A 19363-nucleotide genomic window follows, 5' to 3' on the forward strand; every position below is an offset into this window, starting at 1 on the left:
ATTTGATTAGATCTAATGAAACCGTGATATAATGTGCGTGATAGTATACCTTCTAATATAATTACTTAAATTTTAAAGATATGTAGTATATTTTAATTTCTTATATAATATTTGTTTTAAAATTATATAAAAATAATATCTTTAATACTTCGGTTTTGAATTTGCCTGTTATTTCATTTTTAAACTGAAAAAATACATTCAAAGTTTAACTATAACATAGAAAACAAATTTAACGCAGAAGATTTTTTCATTTTAAATCGTTAAAAAAGAATATACAGAAAAGATGATGGCAGGTATACATAATCAATGCAAAAAAAATGTTATAGCATATCTAACTACAATATAATATTTATAATTTTATTATCTTTAATATTATTCTTACAATTATTCAAATAGGTATTTGTTTATTTTAATTTACAAGTATATTTTTAGAAACATGTTTAGTATGTTATTTTAAAGGCAAATCTTTTAAACATTATATATATAGTTATATTATTGCATAATGCATATATAGTTTATATTAGTTTGCTTAGATATGTGGCCTTCTGGAAATAATTTGCTACTGAGTAAAAAATGTAAAGAAAAGAAAACTTTGATGTACAAGTTTGAATAATGTCAAATTTGATTCCAATACAGTAATATTGACACATGTCATTTGTTCCCTATAGATTATTCTTCCTTTTTTTCTTACCATGGACTCAAGTGATGCTGCTCCTGTATGTATACCATAGTTTATTTTCAATTATTGTTTCTTTTGTTTCTGTCAGACAACACTCGTTTGAGCCATTCTTTTCTGGCCTCGACCAGCAAGTACTTCACAATCCTGCACAATTTGTTTAGCAACCCTCAGTGACACCAATGTCATGCATAACACAGTCAAGGCAACACAAGTTTAGAGGATAAAAGAAACTTAAAATGTAGACTTATTCAGCCAGCTGAATTAATGATAATTAAGACAAACAAAATCACTGAGGAAGCACCTATTTATATATATATATATATATATATATATATATATATATATATATATATAGATAGATAGATAGATAGATTATCACTTTCTTGCTAAATATTTGGTGAGTTACACAGATAATTTTGTGATAGATTTTACCTGTACAATTGCTTGTGCACACAGCTTCCCTGAAAGAACAGCACCTTCCATTGAAGCTAAATATTTTTGTTTTGTGTAATCTCCAGCTAAGTAGAAGCCTTCAATAGGAGATCTTTGTACTGGACGGCAAGGTTCACAATTTGGAACAGTTTTGTAAACAGACCTGAAACAATACAAAACCGAAAACCTATAAGATAAGATTTGTATCTATTTATACATTATGAATTTGATTTATCTGTAATAGATATGAAACTTCCAACAGGTTTAGTAACAACAAAAATGCTCCTAGTCCATGTTTACAAATGAAGAAAAAACAAATAATCCACCTCTGTGGATCCTCAGTCAAACCTTGGTGTTTTAACAACATGGTACTTGATAATCTTAGCTTTGCTTTGGTCGGCAGAAATTTCATCAGGAAAGAGTTTGGCAAGCTCAGACATTGTTGCTGCAATGATATCTTCATCACTACGTGAAATCCATTCTTCAGCTGGTGCAAAAACCAACTCTAACATAGACCGGTTTGGGTCATAATATTCCTGCATTACATCGTAAAACAGAGTCACCCAAACAACATTCCAACATTTAATGATAACCAGACAAACATGCAGAAGAAATTCAGCCTCAAACCTTCAAAAATAATTACATAAATATCTGAAAACAGAAATGATTTGAGTTGACAGGGTTTACTGTTCATCCAGAAAGCACTATACTATCTCCAATTCACATAAGTGTCTTTACTTACTTATTAATATTACTGTTAATATACAAAGGGCTGTGCTAACCCAGACCCCATGCAGGACACAACTTTTGCATGTTAGAGGAAACAAATCAGTGCAAACCAATGACATGAAAGAAGTGCTTACCTTGCAAGTTACAGACATGTCAGCATATACACTCAGAAGGGGACTTCTGCACGTAGAAAAATACAAAATATATGAAATGTGAGGTGATGAAAATACTTTATTTATTATCCAGAAATGCCATCAATAAATTCTTAAACAAACTCTCAACCAAGTTAAGCAAAGAATGGAAAAGAAAGGATCCCGTCCACAAATTTTGTATTCACTTTATCACCTTTTTTCTTCAGTAAGTTATAGCACTCTACCTGAATATAAGATTAGGTCAAATCATAAACCTCAATACATTGGAGAGAAGACATCTTATATACTATTTTCATACTACAATATTAAGTTCTGCTTCTGATTGTTATACGTGCCCAATTTCTCAATTTATCAAGCACAAAAAGTTGGCTCGTATTATGCACTTGTGTATCAGTAAAACCGAGAGACATTAAATGAACAGTATTTCTAGACATTACTAGCGTTTCAAAGTGAGGGAGACCTGCTAAAGAGAAGGTGATCATATGTGTTCTTCAGTTTTCTGTCAAACCTGCAGACAGGATGCAATGCAGCATGTCACCACAACAGTGGAGCTTACTATATAAACAAACATCACAACAAATACTACAAATTAATTTTGATTTTGCTGACAAGAAAATGAAATAATGGTGGCTGTAATAGTTTGATTTAAAATTAAGATGTGCATGGACATATTTTTTAACATCAAAAGGCATTACTTACCATATGTGAACATTTATGACTGGGACTCCAACTAATTTGTCCAATCTCTGGAAATATGGAATCCCCTTCCAGTTGTCAGGTAAAAGAAGCTTCAGAATATCCACTGTTTTCAAGAAAAAGAAATCCTCAAAAAATTGGGGAATGGAGATTAAAAATACCAGAAAAACAAATTGATCAATACAATGGGAAAATAAGAAGAATAAAAAACCTGGAGCTGCAAACACGTAAGCATCTCCCTCCATCACCTTCCCATTACTTAGTAAGAAGTTCTTCACTGTTCCATCATCATTTAGCTCAATTTTTTGAATGCGTGAACTGAGATGAACTTCGCCACCCAAGGACTGAATATGATCAACTATTGGCATACAAAGTCTTTCAGGGGGATTGCCATCCAAAAATGCCATCTTAGAACCATGTTTTTCCTATTGAAGATTTAATAATATAATATAACAATTAGTTGAAAGAGAAAAAATTATATCATAAGTTCCACAATAATGCTAGTAGAACAGTGCCTAGAAAAGGAAATGATCACACCTGAAGGAATCGGTTTAAAGCAATCAATATACATTGCATTGAAAGTTCATCAGGATTGATGAAGTTTAGTGCCTTCGACATTGCTATGAACACCTCATCAGTTACTCGATCAGGAACACCCTACCAAAAGGTGAAAACATTTTGTTATACTAAATTATTGGCAACACTGACCATGAGAAGGTTGCATTCAGTACTTGTGAAATCAACCTATGGTAGATGGAATCTATTTTAAAACATTATCAAGTAATACAAACTAAAAATTATAACTATAGCTACAGATATCCTTTCTATGTTTCCCAGTAAAATAAACTACTGCAACTGCCAGCATTAAATTAAGAGGTAGATAAAAAATACAATATAGAAAGTTTTTTTATTCTTCCATTCTTGGAGCACAGGAGCCCCTTCACCACACTCTGGACCAAAATGACCAGCATTTCAATTCAGAGATACATGGCAAACCTGACAAAACAACTTCATCTATATCCCAGTAAGTCTCCAGGACATAAATTTTGTAATGGTAAATAAATTAACTACACTAATAAAGGCATGCAGACATAGACAATTCTCCTTATGTGGATGTAGGAAGAAAAAGAAAGTACTTTTTTTTATCTTCCCTCTCCTATAAACAAGTTTGTCTTATTTATTTCTCTCCGAAGTTTCCAGAAAGACTATGAGCATCAGTTTTAATTGATAAAACTAAGTTGGAGGGGAAAAAATTAATTTTGTAAAAAAAAGTAAAGTAATACCAGTTTTAGTACTGCACTTCCGTTTATAACAAATTCCTTTTTGGGTAAAAGCAATCGAAGAAAATTTAGCCAGATAAAAGAGGAAATTCAAAGGTAATGTTAGAAATAATCAAAGTGAAAATCTAATCATATCATCTATAATGAAGTGTTGGAATCCTTTAAAATAGACTATGGAGCAAGGACTTTTTTCTGCTTTGAAGGAGAGCGACAGAAACCGGGTATCTTAATAGAAATAATAAGGGATTTATCCTCTCAATACAGTGTCCAACGTGCAGAACTTCGAGTGTATGCACCTCCCAAAGCCCAAGCCCCATTGACTCAAATAACAGAACTCTCTACCTCTCAAACCCTCTTATTTATAGACAATATGCCTTATTTCTTCAACGGTTCAACCAACTAACCTAACTAATGCCATTTCTGCCAGACACATGACTAACTCCCAATGAGTATCTAACAATGCTCCTCTCCTAAAAGAAAATGAATAACTGTGGCAGCTACAAATAACTTTGAATCCTCTCCAGTCAAACACAAATGAGTTCCACCATAGAAAATAACTAATCTTAGAAAATGACTTCCCTTTACAGAATTCTTATTCTTCTCTTTGATTAGTCTGGACTTCATCCATGAATTTAAAAAAAAAAGAATCTTAACCCCTTCTGATTTCTCTCATCCTGAACTCATTCCCTTTCCTCCTTTTGTAGGCCTTGGGCTACGAGTTTTTGGAGATAATCAACTTAAGTGGTTGGGGCCTGGTCCATTAGATAAAAAATAGACCAACTTTGTGTAATACAAATCCTACCCTTGTCTCAATCACCTCACCAGCAACATTTCTACTTGAGTTGGGAAATGACACCTACCTTAATCCTCATCCCTAATTCCAGCATAAGGGTTACAACAGATACACACTTATACAAAATTTCAATTATAAATTCTACGTATGAATCATTAATTGATTCATTGTAAGTGCTGTAATGAAAACATCTCAGCACATTATTTTATACAAATATAAATATCTTAGTTTGAGTTTCAAATTGATAACTATGTATAGCATTAAGACAGTAACATGACATTCATCTGAGTTAACCAATCAAATTCTAATGATAAAAGGATCCATTATTGACATCATCATCAAGTCATTTGAAAGTTTATTCCTAAATAACCCCATTTCAGAATAGTCATAAGATGGTCAAGACTCCATGAACAGCAAACAAGACTATTCTCTGCAATTTTTAAGTCGAATTAGGTCATGACCGAGGTAATATACCCAAGTTACTTCAATCTATCAATCTACTGGTAAGCTTATACAACTGCTATACCTGTTTTATCATCCATTCTTTAACAGAAAGACCATCTTGAGCCTCAACATATGCCTGTCCACCAAGCATAGCTGGCAGAAGCCCAATTGCAAATTTGACTTTCTCTGGCCATGTCAGCATCTCATTGTTCTTTAATATAGCCCAGATTCCTGTTATCAGATTCATGGCATGCAACTTATAAATACTGGTTAAAATTTAGCTCGTAAGCTACAATGAAACAAAATACTGGTAAACATTTAACAATCAGTTGTCTATCTTTAGAACAGAAAATATGTTCCTGTCCTGTAAACCAGACTGATGAAGAAAGAGATAGAGATAAGAGACCATAAGAATATGCAAACCAAGCTAAATTGCTAGTTCTCTGTTTCGCTTTGCAGTTTTTAACGTGCATAAAATGGAATCAATTTAACCCTTCTGGTTCCAATGATTATTGAATTCATTGACATATGTTCAAAATCAAAATTTGACCAGAAAATTGGGTTAAAGCCTCCAAGGAAACTAAAAATACTGGATTCTGGTTTTTGAGGCACTACCCATAGCATAGACAGGACAGTTGCTAGACAGTATTACAAATTTGGTAGTAGACAACTGCAAATTCTGCATGATAGGCTTCCCAAAGATAAACACATTCAATGTACTTTTTATAGCGACATTCAACTTCAGTTAGGTATATATAAAAATGCACAACTATAATAAGTCTTACATCTTACCATTTAACGGGGATGGAAGGATTTCGAGAAAATCAAATCGACTAAACTCTCCGGGCTTATTTGGCATAGCAAAAATCATGGAATGCTCCTTCCATTGTAACCGATCATTAATGCCAAGTTCGCCAAATAGGTTCTGCACATTAGGGTAAGCCCCAACTGCGGGAAAGGGGAAAAGGTTATGAAGAAAAGATAACTACAAAACAAGGATTCAAATAATTAAAACATGTTTATTGATCAAATAATATGATTTATTTCATAGTTCTAGAAATATTCCTGGTCATCCAATTTTTTACTCTTCTTCTAATTCTCTTTTATCAAATGGAAAAAAATTATAATAAAGTCATGATAGTATTAACTTCAAAGCAGAAATATTAAAGAAAGAGTTGAGGAAACGAATGCGTAGCAGAAATTGATGAACTTACAGAAGATGTGTAGACCTGTTTCATACCAGTCTCCATCCTCATCTTTCCAAGCAGCAATCTTAGAAAATGAATAATAGTATAAACACAACAAATTTATTATCTAATCAAACAGTACGCTAAAATGAGGAACAGAAGTCGTAAACAGTGACAATTTATTGACAAAGGGGTTAATTAGCAAGAAAACCTTTCCACCTAGAACGTCTCTAGCTTCCAGCAATATAGGCTTATGCCCAGCATCAGCCAAATACTTTGCAGTCGATAAACCAGCCAATCCTGCACTTATTTGAAAGATGCATCAGCCCACCAAAGACAGAGAGATCAAAACTCATATCCAAAGATTACTTTACAGACAAGTTTATCTTTAAATATCAAACACGATATCGGGGTTACCCCTTTAATTTGAAATTTCACTAAAAATTGAAAATGCTGTAATTCCGCAACTTTTTTTACTTAAAGAAACGAATATATGTGTGTACATCTATTTAATCACAAATGAAGAAATTCCTGATGCCTGTCCCAAGCAGGCTCCTAAGTTTAACACGTCAACATTAGAAGATAATGCATGAAATGAAAAGGGCATAACAGGTCCTAATCTGAAACACCCAGAAAAACTAAAGCAAGATAGCCTACAAAATTTGGCAGCCAAAACACACTTTTCATGCATAAAACGAAATATGCAAGCATAGGCACAGCTTGCTTATTACCTGCACCGGCAATAACGACCTTCAACGGTTCTAGTGGACGCGGAGAAGCACGAAAGGTGGAAGACAAGTAAGCAGCTTCGACGAAATTAACGGTGTTTTCAAGCTCCGGTCGTGGATAATCGACGCAAACGACACGCAGAGGAGAGAAATGGTTCCTTTTAGGAGCACGAATTGAAGCGGGTCGCACATTAACGCCCATAGAGTCGCTCCCAGCAAACGACAACGAAATTTTGGCATCTGCAGAACCCAGCTTGGGATTGGATATGTGTCTGGCGCCAAGCAGGCAATTCAAGTTGGCAGCAGATATATATCCAGAAGCAGCCATTGGAGCAAAGAACCCCAAATTGATGAACAAAACAGAGCCTGAATTAAAAACATGCATGTTAAAAATTCTATAGCGGAATTGAAGCGTATGAAACTGTGGTTTGAAAGTTGAAGAAGTGAAAGGAGTGAGATTGAGTACCAAACGAAACTCGCAGTCTGAAGAGAGAGAGAGAGAGAGAGAAAGAGAGTAGTGGAGAGAGCACAGACGCAGCGCTTTGAAAGGGTGGGTGTTGTGTGGTGCGTTTTAAGAATAATTTTGCTGTCGTGAGCTGAGACCGAATGGAAAGTGGGAAAAACAAGGACAAAATCCAGATCATAAATGACAATAATACCCGTTACGTCTCTTCTTATTTATGTGTTACTTTGGCCAACACAACATAAAATATTCTGGTATTTGTTCCTGAGTTAGATAACATGAGTGTTCGGTTCTGCAACCCGAGATCAATGGAAAGATTCCTAGTCGGAAAGTGTTAAAACAGTTTCGATTAATTTTTTCCGTTTTTCAAATTTCATATATTAAGGATGTTGCAGTAAGTAATTTAAGATAAACCAGTATAAAGAAAAATTATATATATATATATACCATTTTCGTATTTAATTTAAAATTTTATATTATCCGTATTTATATTTATATTTGATTAATACAAGGATTTTTCATTAATATTAGAATGTGTTAAAATAATACTCTGAAAGAATTTATTTGCCATCTCTAAACTTTAGTTTAAAATATTGTGTTCTTTTTCCACTTCTCCACAAGTGAATATGTTTTGAAAAAGAATAAGAAAATCAACATGCTAAAGAAACAGGACAAGAAATCATGTTCATGTGTAATTAAGACACTCATAAAAAAATATTAAAAATATAACTGAATTTTGTGAATGTTTAACAAGTTCGATCATATATGAGAAAATAAAAAATCGTATTGTAAGAAAATAAAAAATTTAAAAATATAAATAAAATAAATCAACAGAAATAAATTTTTATATTATCTGATTAAATATTATCAGTATTTTAGTAATTTAGATTAATATATATATATATATATATATATATATATATATATAAAAGTTTATTCTTTTATCAATTTAAAAAGTTAAAGATATTCATACTTATAATTGTATTTATTAAAACAAATATTTCTCATCAAAATTTATTTGACTGATTTTTTTTTTTTCACTTCTGCCCAATTGAAGAAAAAGAAAACTGAAAAATATAATAAATATTGTATCAAAATGATGGAAACAAGGAGAAACTATTATACTTTAACAAGTGTTTAGGAAAGAGACAAAAAATAATAAATATGACAGATAATATCAGTTACTCTTAATTTTAAGTCTTTTAATCAGGATAGTTCTATTTCAAAATCAATAATTAAACAAGTTCAGAATTAATTAATATCTCTTTATGTACATTAAAATTAAGTTTAATTAAGTTTTTATTACGTGATAAATGTGAGAATTTTCAATTAATTTCATAATAAATTTTTATGGTTTAAGTTTTAAGAAAATTAAAAACTTTTTAATTGAGTATTTGATTTTAATTTTTTCTTGTTAATTAGGTGTGATTGATAAGGAATTTTGAGACCTAATATGAAAATATTAACTTTTTCATGATAATGTAATTAAAGTCTTGCAAAGATGTAGAATAAACATAATCCACGACATAACCTAATCTCTCTACACACAGGAATACTGGCAAGGGATTCCAGTCATTACATTTAATCATAAATTATGAAGATTAAAATAGACGCATATGCCCTCTCAGCAGATACAATTACATAGTTTACGGCGGGCATATTGTGTACACTATCTCAAATTTTGTAACAAGCCTTCACTGAAAGTATTTGCCTACTACTAATAAATATTTCAAGAACTCTGTACAAAAATACAAATTATTTCTTCAACAAAACCGTAACTGTAAAACACTAAAACATTAATTCTTCAAACAACGCTGATGAAGAACTGGCATTACTTAAAAATCTCGGAAACTCATTTTCGGATCCATGATTTTTCCACCCCCGCGTCCTCTGCCCCTTCCACCTTTTCTTGCTCCTCTACCTCTTCCTCTTGAGCTCATGTGCTTGAAACTTCTACCATGTTTCATTTCCACAAGGGAATGAAGCAACTCATCGCATAGAATGCAGCCTCGGTGCAAGGTTGCTCCGTCTTCCAGAGGAGTTGTTTTCTTGTTGAAGTCTACTTCTATGATTGAAGAGTCACATTCACCGCACCGCTCTTTAGTCGTGGAGATTCTGTGAGCGCCTTGTGCAAGAAAAACTAGGCAATTACACATATTACAACAAAGTTTCCATCTGGGAGCACTTATTGGGTCTAAGACAAGTGTTCCACTGCACTCTGGACAAGCACATACACCCTGGGAAACCAGAGAATTTGGGCAACTTGGATGAGGGCATAGGCTGCAGGGCATGCCGGATCCCTTGCCAATCTTGCCAGCACTACCAGTTTTAGCGGTATTGATGAGTGCTTCAATGCCTTCGAATGGGGGATTACTGTAGCAGTATGGGCATAGTGGGAATGATTTACCATCTGGACCAGGCATAGAGCAAATTAAAAGCTCAAAATTGTCTAAAGGACAAGACAATTCTTTGTACAGCTGCAGAAAAAGTTGAAGAAATGTGAATGAATGGCATTTGGCACACCAAACAACATAGCAGCAAAATAGACTAAATGAAACAGTAAATATCCAATGGGGCAGCACATGTATTAGGAGAATAACAATTTTTTGATTAGTTTCTTACAACTGCATTCTGTTTTGCCTTAATTTCTAGAACTGTATTCTGTATAATTGTTTTTTTTTTCTTTCAGCTTGGATCTTGTATAAGCTACTGACTCTGTATTTGTGAAATATATCAATCATTCTTGCAAAATAGTATTACCACGATTCCTTCTCAACTACTTTTAACTTTCCCAAGTATATTCACACTCAATCCGCCAGAGCAGAGTGTTTGACAAATATTACCCCAATCCCCTTCTTTCTTTTCTTTCTTATCTTTGTTCCACTTCTCTGAGGGAGAGAAGCCCAAATAATAATGATGATTACAAGTTTAGACAAGTTAGGAAGGAACTTAATGGTGAGAAGGTACACTAAAAGTCCTCTTGCTCGCGATCTAATAAACAGTGAAGCCACTGTGCATGATAGCATACATAATGTATGTCCGTAGTAATCTTAAAAGGGATATTTATATAGTCATCCTCCAATTATATAGATATGGTAGTTGTTAAATTAATCTAACCACTCCAAGTATGAAAGCTATAGCACATTCTGAAAATGAAACGGATATCTCTCAATAGTTTTCTGACAGAAATGACATTTTATGCCTGCATATCAGAGGTCTGAAACTCATAGGATTTGTTATATGATATTGTTTTGAAGGAAAAAGGCACAAATGGTTCAAAGGAAGTCATCCCCAACAACAAATTAGCTTAGGACAAAAAAGTGGAAGGAAGAGGAGATAAATTGTAAACAGGGAAAGATAGGATGTGGAGAAATGTTGAAAAGGCTGCTTAATACAATCACACAAAATACTCTAGAAACGAATTCACAGTAATATTAATTTACCAAAATTCAACAGTTTGTCAAGAGTTGATATTATTAGACAGGCTATATAATACTACCTTGATGTTTCCCTTCTGTGGGAGATAATAAACCTCCTCACATGTACCACAATACAATCGTGGAGGCTGAGAAGAAATGTACTTCATATATCTCAAGCATTTACCACATTTACTCAGAATACGCCCTGAATCAGTAAGAGTAGAAAACTGTGCTTCAAATAATGCATCCATATCTTCAATCTGACCAAGATAGAGTAACAGAATTAGTATAACAATGTAAACTACATCCATGTGCAACTTAGTAGCAAATGTCACGGGGACTCTTTATGGACAATATTTGAAAGGAAAGAATATAGAGACATGGAATATTTCTTCTCACGGATAGATATGGAATAAATCAAGTATGCATCAACTCAAGAATGCATTCAAAGGAGAAGTCCAAAACCTCATAGCCTTACAAAAGCATGTTATTAATAAAAGGTTTGACAAACAACAGTAAGCATACATTGTAAAACCAAAGCAAAAGATGTAATGAACCAAGGGAAATACAGGATAAACTGACCTGACCAAATTAGAAAGAAAAAAAGAGTAAATTTTTACCCAAACAAGTTCAAAACAACATGATCTTCAGGTTAAGGTTGGAGAAAGGAGAATAAACAGAAACTATCTAGTATAAACAAATAAGTCTAATGTGTTGTGAAAATTGAAAAAACGATTGTACACAACCATATTATCACCAACACAAGAAGAAGCACTAAACCAAAATTAGCCAACCTTTTTGACGAAGTAACTAAACTTCTGCGTGAACTGTTGGATTACATGCTGCACCACATGTCGATGATCTACCTGACCCTTGGCAATAAGAGTAATTTGTTGCTCAATGAAGCTACGAATATCAGGCAGGCAGAGATCTGGATCTATAGTTTGATAACCTCTTACTAATGTAATGCCTAATGGGGTTGGGACAAGCTTTCTGCCTGCTTGTACCTGCAATTTGACTAGATGAATATCCACACAATGATGATTCTATATAGGCTACATGTCTATATCCATTACCTGCACATAATTCCGTTCACATATGTTGTTAATATGCACAGGAATTGAAGCATCTGTTCCTATTCCATTCTTCTCCATCAGGGATATCAGCTCACTTTCAGTTAGGTAATCTGGAGCACTGGTACTCCCCTGTAGAACTTGTGGGGTTAGATATCCGTAAAATATACAGAACTGTAATGCAAAATGGCTTTCAACATTTTTCTTCTTCCCAGAAATGGATATATGATTCAACTATCTATTTGAATATAAAACTGAACAGTTCCCTTTATGGCCGTACACCATCACCAAAAAAGACAACAAAAAAGACTAGAAATGGCTAGAAGTTAGGATCAAATCTAAAATAATGCATACAGAATCTGAATGAGTCAGGAGGCACCACAGTTACCTCATAGAGCTCCAACTTTGATACTTCTATTTTCTGGCCTTTTACAAATGACGGAATATTTTTATCATTTAAGGCCAACCAAGGCATTATAGAAGTAAATCCTTTGGTGACAACATGCTGCCCTGTACAATGAAAGGACTCTCCCCCAATGGAAAACTCAACCTTTTTCCTGGAATGATGACAATAATGTAAGGAAAAACTAAATGTTTATCAAGTCCATTTTGCAAGGGCATGTGAATATTTGCAATAGTTTAGGCAAAGATTGAGTTAAGAAGAAAGAAGCAGAAATCTGATGCCAATATATTCTGTAAACATTATATTATTATGATTATGACAACAACATGGGGGAAGCCACATCCTGAATATTCTACCACGTGCACTTTGATACAGTTGGACAATAAGAAATTGGAAGAGAGAAAATTCTAATAGGTTGCAGAGTTATCTATTTATGAATTTATGATGAAATATTACCCTGGTTTAGTACATTGTTATAAAACGTTTGACATTTATACCCAGTCTGCAGTATTGCTAAAATTATCAAAATGTTTAATAATCCAAATAGATCCACAACAAACATAAATTAACAAGATTTCCTCAGATAAAACAATCCAAACAAAAGGCACAGGACAACTGTGGAAACACTAGAATGATGTCAAAACCATAAGGCGATAATCAAGAAACGTAGAAACAGTATAACTTTTTACCTTATATACTTGCAGTCTGGAGAAACTGTACCTATGAAGTGTTGACAAATATATTGGTACAGCTTCCAAGCATCATTGCCCAGCATATCTTCTGCTGCTGATCTCATTGGGGTAATGGGAGGATGGTCACCTGCATCTGTTCCTTGACGAGGTTTTTGGTAACCACTGGTAAGTAGCCCGTGTACATAATTACCCCATGTTGGATTATTTGTTTGTGCAGAGAGCACACCACGAAAGTCAAACGAAGGAGGGTATGCTGTGCTTTCTGTGCGTGGATAACTTGAGAAACAATGTGCAGAAACCAATCAAACATTAGTACATCCTACAAATTAAGAAAATATAACATTATTAATGTTGAAGACCAGGAGATTGTGAGAAAACCTGATGAAACCTTGAGTATACAACCGTTCAGCTAGTTGCATAGCCATCTGAGGGCCAAATCCTAGAGCACTTGAAGCAACCTGAAAAGAACATTGTACCCAAGTTATTTTGCACTAACTCAAGAAATAAACACTGAATTCGAAATGAAATATAGAAATAGTCTGATTTTTACAGCCGATTTGAGAACAAACATTAAAAGAGCTCCACAGAATAAAGCATCATTACATAATAGTGAAATTTTGCATCTGATATATAGAAAGAAAATTCAAATATATCCATTATTTATAGTTTAAAAATGTTATTTTCTGCATGTGATTTAACCTTTAGAAGGTTCACTGTGTTTAGACCAACAGGACGACTTTTGGTTTCCTGTTTTTCTGATATTTCAGTAACTTCCAAAAGTCCATCTTCAGAAACAAGCTTTTGAAACATCATAGCAACCTGAAATGGAATAAAAGTGTCTAAAGGATGTCCTTCATCTGTTGGTTTGAGACAAAGAAAGAACACAAATATAAAGGAATAGAATTGTTCACATTTATGTCAAACAATCTGCCACGATGCCATTCTAGCTGAATTTCATAGCCATTTTGAATTATGTAAGGGTGCAAACTCCAAAACTTTTCTGGCTTGAAAGTGTTTATTTGTAAATATCGCTGCACACAAAATCCTAAGGTTGGAGTCTGACACGGACCATAGCTGAAATAGGCAGCAATTACCCCAATCAATAACTTCATCAAAGTTTAAACAAATAATGTTCAGATGCAAGTAGATCTAGAGAAGATATTGCAGCTTGCATTTCTAGGAGGCAATGCATGTCAAGCCTAGGAACCTAACCAATCTCAAGTCTGGAATGCATAAAAGAACAAGAATAGCATAACAAAACAAAACAAAACACACCAAAGACATAATGATAACATAGTCATTAATTTATTACAAAGGGATTAATTGCTACTTGAATAAAAAAAAAATGAAAGAGAATTAAACTAGTATCACGTTACATTACTAGTTGTTCCAACAGCTTCAGCTACAAGAAAATGGATTCATGATATAGACCAAGCTGATCTTGAAATCAACAGTATCATTGCAAGAAGAATAGTAAGTTGATCGGTCTCTTTCTTTTGAGATTTGCAGAAACAGAATGAGGCTTTAAGCATTTTGAACTTAAGACATTATTAGCAGCCTTGTGTGGTTTAGAGGTCTCAACTGTCTGACCTTTCTCTGGCAATTAACAAGCCAAAAACTAAGTAAACCCTCACTGCAATCAACATCAAGTAGCTAATTTTTTTTATTTTTGACACAATTCCTGTGGCAAGGTTCAGTTGAAGCACTATAATGCAAATCTCTATTCAGCTGTTGCTACTCTGGGATATGCACAAGTTACATATTCTGTTTTCAAATAATTCTAAATAGAAAGATATGACTATGATTCTTCTTCATCATCATCATCGTCAACAACAACAAAGTTTTATCTCATTAGGTGAGAGAGATTGACTGCATGGATCACACAATATCATTCAACACGGTTAAAAATCAAAGGCTGTCATTCTTTACAAATGAAATATAACAAATATGGCAAAACAGAGAAAATACAATAAAAAAATAAATAATGAAATACAGAGCAGAAAACTAACGAGATGACCCTGGAGTCTAGGTTCCCATATTTTCCCTGGAAATAACTCGTTTGAAATCGAGTGAACGCAACTCCAACTTTCAAATCTATCTCTTGCCTAGCATCTACAGCCATCGCCTCATCTTTATTTGGTCTGACAAGGTTGTCTAAGGCCTTCACAACATCTTTCTCAGTAACAGAAGAGAACCGGGCACGGTAAGTGTCATTTGTTTTGAAACCAGTACACTGTATAACTGCAACAACATTCAATATTTTATATGGTTCAAAATATGATTTGAAATTTTGGAGTTGATTAAGTCATTCCAAAAAATACTGAATTTGAAAGCATAATCTGCACGAAAACAAGATGGTCCATTATAACACAAGGCAATATTATATGTTCATTGCAAATGGCAAAGGAAAATTTTGAAATGTAGGGAAGGCCAACCTTTGGTGGTGTAACCGATACACATAAAGCACGAAAAACAAAATAGAAAATATTAAGTCTCCTTAATATAAACAACTTGAAATATTGCACAGAAGGCCACTCTTAGCTGGCAATTTCTTCATAGTACCTTAAGGAGAAAGTAAAACAAAGAAAGGATAAAAAATTAGATGCAAATACTAAGCTGCCAGTATTAAACAAACCTATAGAATATTATTGACTAATAGTCTTTCTAAGGGACAGAGATTGGGCTGAAGAGTTTTGTTCATCCTAAAACAAGGGTACTGTGGCAGCCTTTTTTTACATTTTAAGATTCAATTTATTCTTTCTGCACAAGCTACCTTAGACAACTACAAGTCGATTTGTTCTAAGAGCTTTTTTTTCAATAACAATAAAAACTCACATCTACTAACTTTGCATTGCAATAACATAGCATAGACTGGTTATAATCATCACCAAAAAATAAAGAAGAATAACAAGGGTAGTGACATATATGTTAAAATGAAATATTATACAGTTACCCTCAAAACATATATTTTCTCCTTCACGATCACAATCTAACCATAATACCAAATAACGACATCCACGAGCTTCTTGACTTAAATGTCTACAAATATGTGCCTGAATGAAAAAAAAAAATGTGTCAGTAACTGCAGGAAATCATCACAAAGTCAACTATAGATGAGAAATTGCCATGTGCTATGACTCGATTTGTAAGAAGTTTGTAGGCTTCAATGGAATTAACACTCTTCAAAACGTATAGAATGAAATGAAGGCAAAAAAAAACAGCTCAACTCATTTCAATATAATCAGGCCTTTACAACACCCTGTGAAAAGCATTTAAAACACTATCATGTCTCACACCACTGACATAGAAACTGCTAGAATAAATAAACAAGATAGCTTAAACGAAATTATAAAATGAACACTTATCACCCTTGATAACAGTCAAGATCAAGTGAAACTTTGAAATGATACCAGACCTTTTATGATCAAGCAATCTACACCCAACAGCTTAGTTAAAACTCAACAAAACTGTGAAAAGTGTGTGCACTGCCCATTTTTGAAGGCCACTATATTCACTTAATAGGATATTTAGGAGTTAAAGCAACTCTTGGCTTCATTTTTTTTTTCAAAGCTTCTACAACTTTGCATCTAAAAGGAATGTGTCTAAAAGTTTATGAACTGAGTTAACTTTTCTGCAGCAAGCTGAGGCACACAAAATGACCTTCCACACCCTTACCTCTATCCCTTTCCAATGACTTATGAAAACCTATTAATGATACATGTTACAAATACGTAATTATTTGTGATAGAAAGTTATATTTATTTGCCATTGAAAAAAAAAATCCCGTGTATGCCTAGACCTGCAGCCCTTTTGTAGTATTCAAAGAAAGAAGAACTCAAAAACACATGAAAACTAAAAAAAAAAAGTTCCAGAACATTTCCCCCTAGTGAATTTCTAAGCACATTTAGAAAACCGTCATCAATCTTTAGGAAATGTATATAGACAGATAGATCACTACCAAAAATTTAATGTTATTGTCTCCTCTAACTTCATACCAACTGTGAGCATACAAAGCATCATGAAATTGGGTTTCAGTTTCAGTTAGGAAAACAAACACAAAGTGATCTATCTTGCTACCAATTACTCCAGATAATGTATAAATGATTTTATGAGAAGACATAGAAGAGCCAGTGCAACAACTGAGCCTCTTCTACTGTGATTTGTGAATCATGTTCACCGACAAACCACAGATCTGACAGAAAAGCAGGAAATAGTACTAGGAAATATATTTAAAGGAATACCTTTGGGTTTGACTCATTCTTTATAACCTGAGCCTGAAAAAGATCTAACGGATCTGTGGCTGTCCAATCTTGATATTTAGCAGGAAAATCTACACTAGATTATCAACAAAATATAGAAAACCCAGAGTGAATACTCAAAACACTCAGGATTTAAGACATGTGTATCGTGCAGTGAGACCAAATAGCAAAGTTTGCATCATAAACTGTTCCAACCTTGAAAAAATTAGTAGAAAACAAGACACTTGCTACACTTTCAATGACAATGAAATTAAACCACGACCTAGATAGAGGTTCATGTCAAACAACTCCAGTGATTTAATCATATATTATGCACTATCCTTTCGTTCCTTTGATCATATGGAAGCTGTGGAACAGCATCGTAATATTCCTTAACATTTAATCTAACACAACTTCCATTTCAAAGAGATACATGACAAATGGAGTGCAAATGCCTCATAATATTTCAAAAGATATACAAAATAAAAAATAAAAGCTTAAATGAAAATCTTTATAAGTGATCTCCTCGAAAAAAGATAAGAAAAATACCTGAATACGTGTCCAATAACTGATGTTACTTTAAAATTTACAGGCGATCCAAGAAACTTCCCGTCAAATTCATGAACTTCCGTACTTCCCCTCCTCGTAAACATCTGCTTACATGATGTGCTTCAAAAAGTTTAATGTTTACGTAGCTAATATTTATACTCAGTGCAAAATATTTACACTGAAAATCAGTCACATTCACATATCATCTCAAGTATGTGTAATTATTATAAAAGTTAACAAACCTATCATACTTGACAATATGAGATTAGATCAGAGTAAAAACTGTCACTGTGTTCTAATTAAATTATAAAAGTAAAAACAAATATCATACATGGCAATATGTGATTGAACAACAGTGTAAAAATCTGCAGTGAATTCTAATTTAATAATAATAGTAATATGAGACTCGGTTGCATTGAGGAAACATCTGTATAGGATTTGAATTGAGGAAACACATATAGGTTTTGAAGTAAAACAGTGTGTATACGAAATGCGAAAACGAGTACCTGAGCGCGAGATAGAACAGAAGCAATAGAGAGAGCGATGCTCGGCTTCTCTGCGACCTGAAAGGAAAATCACAAAACAAAAGGTCACAACAACCACAACAAGCAAGAACACCACATGGAAACAATATCCATGAGAGGACTGAATTTATCTGACCATCAGAACTTTCGGAATGGGAGGCGCCATGCTTCTATTCAACTTCTCTCTGCTTCAGCTGCGCGAAGAGAGAGTGAACAACAAAAAAGTAGTATCGTTTTTCAAACGGGATTGGAAATCTGTGCCTCGCACGCTATAAAATAATTTTAAATAATACACATTAATAAAGCTAAGTCAAAATAATTTAAAATATAAAATACTTTTTATTATACTGTATACTTTTTAAAATATAATTAATTCAAATGTTATGATAAAATAAGTTTAACGAAATACCTAATACAGTATTATCTAAAAATTCAATATCAGAATATACATCTTTTACGCTTAGCCTATGTATCTTTAGAACTTTTTACTTCGTTTGTTATGATCGTTTGAATTTCTCTCAAATAAATCTGAATATATTATTATAACTTTTAATTTCGATTATAGAACTTTTACATAAAGGTTTTAAGAAAATTGTAATTGGTACCAATTTTTCACAAACGCAATTTTTTCTATGATTTTAACTTTTGGGAAAATAATCATAGCGTTTCTTTTTTATGAACCGGTTCATTCAAATTTAAAAATTTAAATTTATTTGAAAAATGTGTCCTTAATAAAAGAATTGTCGTGGATGATTTTCAAAACAACGTAGGCTATTCGTGATATGATCATAGTTATATAGTTTTCTTTTATGAAAAATATTTAATTGCGAGAATAAGAAGATTATTGAAATTCTGTAACTTTTTATATGATTATTTAATCTA

At 33.2% G+C, this 19363-nt stretch overlaps 2 protein-coding genes across 3 annotated transcripts; both read right to left on the minus strand.

The window, feature by feature from the left end:
- Positions 1–576: 576 nt before the first annotated feature.
- Positions 577–7779, minus strand: PDS3 (phytoene desaturase 3). The gene is made up of 14 exons (XM_047292350.2): positions 7587–7779; positions 7124–7486; positions 6604–6692; positions 6420–6477; positions 5998–6153; positions 5288–5436; positions 3226–3345; positions 2900–3113; positions 2692–2794; positions 2453–2500; positions 1975–2020; positions 1460–1647; positions 1112–1274; positions 577–823 (listed from the first exon to the last, which is right to left on the minus strand). Exons 1-14 carry the CDS (start codon positions 7762–7764, stop codon positions 764–766), a joined length of 1935 nt encoding a protein of 644 aa, XP_047148306.1. The 5' UTR covers positions 7765–7779; the 3' UTR covers positions 577–763.
- A 1308-nt stretch (positions 7780–9087) lies between these two features.
- On the minus strand, positions 9088–18742 carry LOC124820608 (DNA topoisomerase, type IA, core). 2 transcript variants are annotated; one of them, XM_047292341.2, is made up of 15 exons: positions 18618–18742; positions 18464–18520; positions 17958–18061; positions 17412–17505; positions 16124–16223; positions 15180–15411; positions 14082–14244; positions 13870–13989; positions 13549–13628; positions 13168–13446; positions 12464–12632; positions 12079–12207; positions 11797–12009; positions 11083–11262; positions 9088–10060 (listed from the first exon to the last, which is right to left on the minus strand). In XM_047292341.2, the coding sequence occupies exons 1-15, from the start codon at positions 18645–18647 to the stop codon at positions 9419–9421; spliced, it is 2592 nt and encodes an 863-aa protein (XP_047148297.1). In that variant the 5' UTR covers positions 18648–18742; the 3' UTR covers positions 9088–9418. The 2 variants fall into 2 exon arrangements, with proteins under 2 accessions (XP_047148297.1, XP_087971276.1); XM_088115150.1 differs by lacking the exons at positions 17412–17505; positions 18464–18520; positions 18618–18742.
- Positions 18743–19363: the final 621 nt, after the last annotated feature.

This window comes from Vigna umbellata, chromosome 5 (assembly GCF_029865625.1).
Source record: "Vigna umbellata cultivar VRB3 chromosome 5, Vumbellata_1.0, whole genome shotgun sequence".
Taxonomy (NCBI): domain Eukaryota; kingdom Viridiplantae; phylum Streptophyta; class Magnoliopsida; order Fabales; family Fabaceae; genus Vigna; species Vigna umbellata.

Coding starts and splice junctions, on each gene's coding strand:
- LOC124820608 (XM_047292341.2), bottom strand. CDS start 18,647: ATGGCGCCTCCCATTCCGAAAGTTCTGATG. Junction 13,447..13,548: donor TATACTCAAGGTTTCATCAG/GTTTTCTCACAA, acceptor TTGTTTCTCAAG/TTATCCACGCACAGAAAGCA. Junction 12,633..13,167: donor CCAGACTGCAAGTATATAAG/GTAAAAAGTTAT, acceptor TCATCATTCCAG/GAAAAAGGTTGAGTTTTCCA.
- PDS3 (XM_047292350.2), bottom strand. CDS start 7,764: ATGATCTGGATTTTGTCCTTGTTTTTCCCACTTTCCATTCGGTCTCAG. Junction 3,346..5,287: donor AAGAATGGATGATAAAACAG/GTATAGCAGTTG, acceptor ACCTTTTGGTAG/GGTGTTCCTGATCGAGTAAC. Junction 2,021..2,452: donor GATCACCTTCTCTTTAGCAG/GTCTCCCTCACT, acceptor TTCTACGTGCAG/AAGTCCCCTTCTGAGTGTAT.